Below are 10,000 nucleotides of genomic sequence, written 5' to 3'. Positions count from 1 at the left end.
GAGAGAGGTTGGAGAGTGAGAGTGAGAGTGGTTGGAGAGAGAGAGAGAGAGAGGTTGGAGAGAGAGAGAGAGAGATTGGAGAGAGAGAGAGAGAGAGATTGGAGAGAGAGAGAGAGAGATTGGAGAGAGAGAGAGAGAGAGAGGTTGGAGAGAGAGAGAGAGAGAGAGAGGTTGGGGAGAGAGAGAGAGAGAGGTTGGAGAGAGAGAGAGAGAGAGAGAGAGAGAGGTTGGAGAGAGAGAGGTTGGAGAGAGAGAGAGAGAGAGGTTGGAGAGAGAGAGAGAGAGAGAGAGAGAGAGAGAGAGAGAGAGAGAGAGAGGTTGGAGAGAGAGAGAGAGAGAGAGAGAGGTTGGAGAGAGAGAGAGAGAGAGGTTGGAGAGAGAGAGAGAGAGAGGTTGGAGAGAGAGAGAGAGAGAGAGAGAGGTTGGAGAGAGAGAGAGAGAGAGAGAGAGAGAGGTTGGAGAGAGAGAGAGAGAGAGAGGTTGGAGAGAGAGAGAGAGAGAGAGAGAGAGAGAGAGAGAGAGAGGTTGGAGAGAGAGAGAGAGAGAGAGAGAGAGAGAGAGAGAGAGAGAGAGAGAGAGAGAGAGAGAGAGAGAGAGATAGAGATAGAGATAGAGAGAGATAGAGATAGAGATAGAGATAGAGATAGAGATAGAGATAGAGATAGAGATAGAGATAGAGATAGAGATAGAGATAGAGATAGAGATAGAGATAGAGATAGAGATAGAGATAGAGATAGAGATAGAGAGAGAGAGACTGGAGCAGGTTGACCCGTGAGAGAGTCAAGGCGGTACAATTGAGGCAGAGAAGAGAGTCAGGATAATTCTGGTATCAGGTTTAAGAGAGTTGAATCTTTGGGGATTTGACACATACCAATCGAGGGGTAGAGGAGTTATATCCAGCTTTCGGAGTTGGTCCATCTAATAGCCACAGAGCACATACATAACAGATCTTCAATTCTGCATGGGGCTCAAAAAGTGGCATTTTGTGATACTCTTCATAAGTCTGCAATTGTACTGCACAACTCTATAAGCTACCGATGGTCTCAGGGCTGTTCAGCTTCCATCCACCACAGTGCATTGTCTACCGTTTGCAGCTTCGTCTTTTTTACATTTATGTACGAGACCATACCTCCTGCACTGAGGTGCTTCCTGTGCTTTGAACACTCTCAGGGCTTCCTTGCCAGTACCTATGACTGTGTCACGTTGCACAAGGCTGAGACTCCAGGGCTCTTTCACTGCTAACTGCTAATTGCTCACCATAGTGGTGGTGCAAGTACACTACATAGCCAAAAGTATGTGGACACCTGCTCGTCCACCATCTCATTCCAAAATCATGGGCATCAATATGGAGTTGAAAGTCACAATAAAGGATTAGATGAGTGTAAACAGTAGAAAACTAAAAAAAAGACACACCGGCCTTTTGGTGTACTCAAGACAGGGACAAACCACCTCGCAGGCAGCAAGCCCCACTGATCCCTTGCGAACAGACTCAGGACCTTCCTTGTAGTAGGCCAACGTCTGGGTTTGCAGAACAAACCAACGGGCCTTCCAGTTGTGTACAAGATGACCCTGAATGAAAAAAGGCACATTTCAGTTATTCAATCTGTTCTCCGGCAACCTTTACAAGTGTAGTACATGTTGGGTGGAATTTTATGCCTTGGCGGGGTATGTAGATTACAGTAGATCTGAGAACGAATGTGAAGTCACTCATTCACTCACTCACTGACACAGAGCATTATTGTGATAGCTGTTCCTGTAGGATTGTGTGAGGATCCTGATACATCACTAAATAAATTCCCACACCCATATGTATCATGAAAAATGTCAGTAATGGTTCTTTGCGCTTTGTGCTGGAAGATACAAACCAGAGCACAGGCAAAAGGTGGGAGAAAGGTGCACTCTCTCAAGTCAAGCCAAGAAGTCCAGAAGTGGCATCCCCACGTGCAACGTGACACGTGAAACAAGTGGTTCTCAAAGTGGGTCTTGCGATAAAAAGAAACTGATCTGTTAGGTGGGTGTCATCAAAGTTGTGAAAGTGTTTGATGAAAACTTTTGAAAGTGTTGCAAAGAAAAAATTTTCAAAGTTTTTCAAAGACATTGAAATTTTTCAGTCACTGCACCATTCCATGCTCGGTGCTGCAGGTGCATCATGCCACATTATGCTCTCCGCACCGACATGATACCGGCCCTCGTCTGTACAGCATTATGGAAGATGCGTGGCTCTGGGTGAGAAGGCTCGTGGCCTTTGAGTGTGTGTGCACCGCGCTTTGGATGGCACTTGGCTTTTGGTGACCCTGTCTTTTGAGCAGATTTTGATTGAGGCTTTTTGAGCGAGGAATTTTTTTGTGGCACGTAATTCACAAGGTGATTTTTGCTGCTGCCCATATAGAGTTCCTCCGAGCTGTTTATCGGTTTACCGGTTGGGTCTTCTCTGTGCATGGGGCAGCTGCTATGCAAGCACGGTCCTTTTCGTCATGAATGGGCTTGTGTGCCTGGATGGATTTGAGGGTAGAAGAGTAGCAGCTGAAACCCAAATCCTATCGATTCCTCCTGATGACTCCATCTTTGTCTATTTGAGTTCCTTCTGATACTCCAGTGCTGTATTTGGTCAGTTATTTGAATATCTACCTGTTGGAATCGGCTATTGTTTGCTGTAACATTCTTCTGCAACACCAGAAAGTTATGCCATGATGGAATGCTTCCTCAGATGTGAATAATATCATAAATATTCCTGAAGTTATTTTGTTATGCAAGATGTAAAACACTTACAAGGATTTACACAAGGAATTCCCCCAATTCCAAATTGAGGACAGAGGGATACATGGATATTGATGGAAATGCCCATCATGCCCATGCATTTCCACCAATATCCATGTATTCCATTCACACCTGAGATATATTTGCTCCACTTTTGGAAGTTCCCTGACTATTCCTGTGTAAATGTGGAAGCAAAAACAACAAAAAAATTTTGAATAATCATGACATCTCATCATCATCATCCACCAACTCTCCCATCCATCCATCCATTGGGACTATACTCTGCACAGAGCTCTGGTGCTGCCGAAGCAGGCTATTGGGCACAATCCTGGATGGGTCGTGTCTGGACGGGTCGCCACTCTGACGCAGGCTACTCGAATGGCTCAATCATCCCAGCAAGCTGGTACACATTTTGCCAAACTCGGAAGCAACCACAAATGCCGATTGGTACTGCCAATCTTAGCAGGGTGTCACTACTTCATATGTTACCGCTTACGGTGGATTAACCGGACCAAGCCTTTGATGCGTATTTGGGTTAACTTACCGTATCAGGTGCAGCCGAGCAGAGCTGACAAGTATGCACTGGCTAACAAGAGCCAATCAGTGGGGTAAAACTTACTGGATACACTGTGTGGACCATGCCGGACCAATAGGGAAAATATGCTATGAGCTGGTATATTAAAAATTAAGGCGAGGAATGGGCATGCGGCACAATAAAATGTTTTATTACAAAAGCAATATGTACAGCAGGGGAAATCACAAATTTGTGAGGTGCGGCAAAAGCAAAACAGTTATCGCCAAAAGAGGACAGTGCAGAGCTAACCCGATATTAAGAACTTCTGCAATCTTAACTTTACACGAGAAAGATAGGTACCATCAGAACATACCCCAAGAAAAGTTAGAGAGCAAGAGAGCGAGAGAAACACAGAGAGAGAGAGAGAGAGAGAGAGAGAGAGAGAGAGAGAGAGAGAGAGAGAGAGAGAGAGAGAGAGAGAGAGAGAGAGAGAGAGAGAGAGAGAGAGAGAATGACGTGTTGATGACCTATATGGTACTTGGCACGCCCGAAGGGCCCACACTTCCCAGTCGCTAAGGAAGGGGAGGAGGGAAGAAGGGGGAAGAACTGGGGGTGTCGAAGGTGCATGATTTGATGAGGTGCAACAAGATGCAATGAAATTACAGAAAAGTCTGTAAATGTACTTGCTAATGGTCTGATAATGGCAATCAGTCTGGCACTTGGTTCCGCCTTTTCCCTCACTGCCAATCAGACGAGAAACGTCTCCCTCCCAGAACTCTCCAAAAGCCAATAGCTCTCTTCTCACTGAACTCTCTTTGCATAGTATTTTAAAGACTTCTGGCAAGGGAAGAGCCCAAAGTCAGATCAGGACGGTCAGTAGGCATTCTCCAGCGCCTCCATTGATGCATGGATGCTTTTCCAAGAATTAGCCCTGCCGCTGTGAGGACCTGATGCCAAAAATGGCCTTATTCACCCCCGAACTTGGTAACGTGGCAGAGCTCCCGAGATCAACATGAGGCTTCTGGGGGTGCTTTCTGACCATGAACGTGTGCTGGACACCAAATGGGGGTTGTGATTGAGCAGAACGCTAGGGCTATCCAGGCGATGTTGAACGGATTATAGTGCATACTCGCACTTCAAGCTACACGTCAAAACGTTCTGAATACAAGCATGTGTTATGGTAGCATCCATGGTTCCCCAATATCTTCAAAGGACAGTGGTGGGCAATCGGAGTGGTGACTGTGGTTGCGGTGGTTGTTGAGGTGGTTGTAGGGTGGTACGCTTAGAATACTCAGATACTGAGTTCAAATCCCACTTGGCTGTTGAATCAATACCAAGTGGGGTTGACTCTACCTGTCATCCTTCTGAGGTTGGCAAAATGAGTACCAGCATGCTGGTATCCTGTGTTGGATTGGTGACCTATCCAGGATTGTGCCCAATAGCCAAGGAGACTGCGTAGGCAGCATCGATGTTCTGCATATAGTATGGTCCCGATGGATGGATGGATGGTTTCATTTATCACAATCAAAACCATGCCACACCACCATGGCAAACATTACTCTATTTATGAATCAGCTTGTAGTTTCAATACAGAACTGAAAAATGTATGTACAGTCCTTCCTGTTTCTTTTGAACTCCTCGAGAAGAAGGGCAAATCAAATATTTTGACTTTTTCCTTTTGAGTGGATTGTACTGCCACCATTCTGTGGCAAGGTTTAGAGGGTGGGATGGAAGGAAATGCATCCACAACTGAGAGATATGGCCAAAAACAATACGTGGCACAATATCTCAAAAAGTAATGGACGGATTTGGTTGACACTTAGTGGACAGGTTAAGTGCATGTCGAGGATGAATTTATTCGACATTGGTGAAGATCTGATCCGGAGAAGAGATTTTTTATGCCTCCGCTGATGAAGTCACCGGTGGCATTATGTTTTCAGGTTGTCTGTCTATCCATACGTATGTCTGTCCGTCCATGCTAATTTTCTCTGTTTTCTCTGCAACCGCTTATCCAATCGACAGAGAATTTTCACCATAGGTGTGACTACTCATGTAGAATGTGTTTATGCTAATTAAGACATCATAGGTCATGTGGTGTGACAGCCATGTTGGAAAAATATGTCTGTTTGCAGAATATGTCAAAAGGTTAGGGACAAATTCATACAAAAGTTGGTGCACAGGTTGGGTGTTTGACAAAAAGATATTGATTTCGTTTTGGTGAAGATCCAGATCTGGATACGAGAATTTTTAAAAGTAATTTTCACCATTGAGAGATAACGCCAAACACAATATAATGCATATCTCAAAAAGTTATTTACGAATTCCGACTAGACTTGGTGGACAGGTTTGGTGTGTGACAATGACAAATTGATTAGATTTTGGTGAAGATCTGGATCCAGATCCAATATTTTTTTCAATTTCTAAAGTATTTCTTCACCATTGAGAGATGGGGTTAAAAACGATATCCATATATAGTACAATATTTTAAAAAGTTGTGGACGGATTATGACAAAACTTGGTGGATGATTTGGGTATGTGACAAGAACAAGCCGATTAGATCTTGGTTCAGGGCCGGATGCAGATCCGGTCTATCAGTGGGATATAAAACGTAAACTGTACAAAACGGTTGAAGCAGCATCATGTGCTTTCACAAGACCATTCATTTTTGATCCAATTCGGAATGCATTTTGATGGGAAGATCGAGACCGAGTGGAGTGCTGCATTCTAAGTTTGTGGAAATACTTTGCCATAATTATATGAAATATTGAGCCTAGAACGACAGGCTGTTTTAGTACATTCCAGTTGAGTTGAGCAAGCTAGTTACAAGCTTTATCCCTTGCCCAGAAGGAACCAAAATCTGTATTTAAGAAAAGGGAGGATTTCAACCCCATATTGGCATAATATTATGAAAGTGTATTTCAGGATTCTATTGCATCTTTGCTTGTACTTGAAACTAAAATCATCCATGTGAAATGAAAAATTGAACTTGGTACGAATTTGGAGAAGTCTTGAAAACTTACTCAACTTAGAGAGTTCATAGAACACCTGACCTTGTGCAGTCTTGAGAAACAAGGACATGGTTGGGCTCTGCGAGCAGCAAATTTAATTGGTCGAGATGATATCAAATGTTGTTATATTTTGTCCAAGTACTGATAAACGGAAGGGGTTTCAAAGTGTCAAAAAGGCGATTTGTGTTCTTCAATGTTCAGGTATGTAATTAAATTGATATAAAATAAAGGTTTTAAAGGTTGTAGAAAAAAAAAAAACGTGGAAATTTCCCGCCTTTTGCACCACCTTATTTAACACGTTACATTAGTTATTCGTGCCTGTCATATGTGTGCATTATGACATCCTTAAAACAGTAAGTTTCCTGTTGGGAATAATTTTCAATTTTGTTTGACTGCCATGCAGACAGATGGAGTAACCAGAGAGTTGGTGTCAAAGCCACCCAATGCTCGCCTGTTTATACATTTATCGTTTTTAAAAGACTAGTCTAATAATATTTTTTATAAGGCATTGCAGTGAAGTCTGATCCAAATATTTTAAAGCAATATATGTATTTGTATATTGTAATCAGTAAACTAGTACACATATTAAATGAATGGCAAGCGTCTAGTATAAACAGGCGAGCATTGGGTGGCTTTGACACCATCTTCGGTTGAAATTTAAATTTTTTTTAAATCATTTGTTAATTTCAACTTCACTACACCAATAGTATACCCCAAAGGAACCTCCATGCCAAATATCAGCATCCTAGTACACATTAAATGAATGGCAAGCTTCTAAATAACTTGCACCAACAACTTTAACATTTTCACGCTCACGCTGACACTGACGCTCACGCTCACGCCGGGGGTATCGCTATAGCTCTCTGTTCTTCGAACAGGCGAGCTAAAAATATTATGTCATTCCTCTCTGCGCATATGTGATTGGGGCAAATTCAAAGACTGCTAAACTACAAGTTAGTTTTCCAATTAAGTACTGCTAAATGTGTTCCGAATCATGTTCCAGTATTCAAAATATAGCATTCAATTGAAATTTAGTTGTTCCTTGATCATAAACTGACGGATGTGGACAGAAGGACAGACACAGACAAAGTGAATCAATTGCTGAGCACTGCTTTTCGCTTTGCACACATGGCATAAAGATACAGTTGTGGCCAAAAATATTGGCACTTTGAACTTTTTTCAAATAACTCACAATTTTCTCCAAAAATAAGTTGAAATTGACAAAAGCATTTGGTCTCCACAATTCTTTATTTCACTCTAAAAAAATTACAGAACTTTTGTTTTTCATTCAGAACTTAATATATCCTTTTAATTCAGAAAATAAAAAGAAATGGCATTGACAAAATTATTGACACCCGAGACTTAATATTTGGTAGCACAACCTTTGGACAAGATAACTGCAGTCAAGTGCTTCCTACACCTCTCGACTGGTAGTTTGGCCCACTCTTCTTGTGCAAACTGCTCCAGTTCTCCCAGATTTGCAGGGTGCCTTCTCCCAACTGCTGTTTTCAGATCTCCCCACAAGTGTTCAATGGGATTTAGATCTGGACTCCTTGCTGGCCACTTCAGAACAGTCCAGTGTTTTGGCTTGAACCATTCCTGGGTGCTTTTTGAAGTGTGTTTGGGGACATTATCCTGCTGCAAGACCCATGACCTTCGACGGAGACTCAGCTTTCTGACACTGGGTTGAACATTGCGCTCCAAAATGCCTTGGTAATCTCCTGATTTCATGATGCCAAGCACACAATCAAGACACCTATTGCTGGAGGCAGCACAGCAACCACAAAACATCACTGAACCTCCTCCATGTTTGACTGTAGGGAAGGTGTTCTTTTCTTTGAAGGCTTCAATTTGTTTTCTGTAAACATAGAGATGGTGTGCTTTTCCAAAAAGCTCGAATTTGGTCTCATCTGTGTCCACTTTTGACCCCTCCATCATACTGTCAATACATTGCATTTTTGCCCTCTGTCATCTTGCTCTTCCATGAGACTAGATTCTGTGCATAATTAAAATAAATGGCTGTGGGGTTAGTTCAGCAAGGTGAGACATTCTCCCAGAAGGATTTTGGCTTGTTCAGGTGTGTTTTGGCAAACTCCAGTCAGGCTTTCGTGTGTGTGTGTGTGTGTGTGTGTGTGTGTGTGTGTGTGTGTGTGTGTGTGTGTGTGTGTGTGTGTGTGTCCCTCTCTCTCAGCAGTGAGGTCCTCCTGGGTCTCCTACCATAGAACCCCCTTTCATTAAGTTGGCGACAGATGGTGTGAGTTGAAAATGTCATACCTTGTGTCTGAAGGTCAGCTTGAATCTGTTTGGCACTTGATCGAGGTGCTTTCTCCAAGATTCAAACAATCCTTCACTGCTATCTTCGATCACGTATTCTCTTGCAGCCACATCCAAGGAGGTTGGCTGCAGTGCCATGCGCCTTAGACTTCTTGATAACATTGCGTACGGTGGACACAGGAACGAGATGGACTTGTAGCCTTGAGAGTGTCCATGCTTGGCTACAATGTTGTGTCTGAGCTCCTTAGACAATTCTCTGGTTTTCTTTATTTTCTCCATGCTCATTGCGGTGCACACAGTGACACAAAACAGCAGAATGACTCCTTTTCTCCATTCAAGCTGGTTGAATGAGTGATTTTCATATTGCAAGCACCTGCAACTCACCACAGGTGAGTTCATTTCCAAAGTAAAAGAGAATCACCTGCTTGAAACAAAATTATTTCTAACAACTTTTTAAAGGTGCCAATAATATTGTCCAGGCCATTTTAGGATTTCTGTGTGGACTAAATGAAGATTTAGTAATTTTTTCAGCTTTTTTTGTTTTGTTCCACTGCAAACCAAAGAAATACAAATGTGGATATCAAAAGATTTTAAAATTTCAACAATTTTCTGGAAGAAATGGTGCATTCTTTGAAAAAAGTGCAAGGGTGCCAATATTTTTGGCCACATCAGTATGTGGTAATTGCATTTCTCCCCCGCTCCCCCTCCCTTTCCTCTTGTCCTGTTCATTTCATGGCTTGTTGTGTCCACCTTTGACCCCTCCATCATACTGTCAATACATTGCATTTTAACCCTCTGTCATCTTGCTCTTCCATGAGACTAGATTTTGTGTATAATTAAAATAAATGGCTGTGGGGTTAGTTCAGCAAGATGGGTCATTTTGCAAATACAAGATTCCTTGTCTGCCCTTTACATTTGCCAACATGCACAAGTTTGAAAATGAGATATTTTGCAATTACATTTCAATACGAATCGGTTTGAGCTGAAAGTCAATGAAACAGGTGAGTCCAATGCAATTCCCCTCTTGCTGCACTGTCTTGTCCATAATACTCATATAATGCTGAATGTACAAACTTCATAAACAATACAAGATGGATTTTGTTTTCTTTTCCAACAAGCTCAAAGCTCATGAAAGAGCTGCAACACAAATCACACACATACAGGTGGATACTTTGAAACCTGGGAGGGCTCCATTCCACATTCTGAAACACACATCTGGAGATAACCGACACACACACACACACACACACACACACACACACACACACACACACACACACACACACACACACACACACACACACACACACACACACACACACACACACACACACACGACTTTTCAGAAAAACAGCCACTGAGCTCAGAAGTGACGTCACTTCCCAGAGCACTCTGGGTATCAGTGATGCCATCATTTTTTATGTCGCTTTTCTCTCCTCACTTAGTG

General features: G+C 42.6%; 1 protein-coding gene across 3 annotated transcripts in view; it reads right to left on the bottom strand.

Moving 5' to 3' along the window:
- LOC147023733 (pleckstrin-like) overlaps positions 1-10,000 on the bottom strand; it is a 66,356-nt gene that overhangs the window by 42,037 nt on the left and 14,319 nt on the right. For all 3 annotated transcript variants that reach the window (XM_085889498.1, XM_085889499.1, XM_085889500.1), the window contains one exon: positions 1,414-1,569. In XM_085889498.1, coding sequence (XP_085745624.1) covers positions 1,414-1,569 — 156 coding nt within the window. The remainder of the gene's footprint in view (positions 1-1,413; positions 1,570-10,000) is intronic.

Source organism: Eptatretus burgeri, chromosome 7, assembly GCF_056783735.1.
Source record: "Eptatretus burgeri isolate ZD-2024b chromosome 7, Ebu_testis_v1, whole genome shotgun sequence".
Taxonomy (NCBI): Eukaryota; Metazoa; Chordata; class Myxini; order Myxiniformes; family Myxinidae; genus Eptatretus; species Eptatretus burgeri.
The sequence above is the reverse complement of the archived record's forward strand: the minus strand, read 5'-3'. Positions and strand labels throughout refer to the sequence as shown.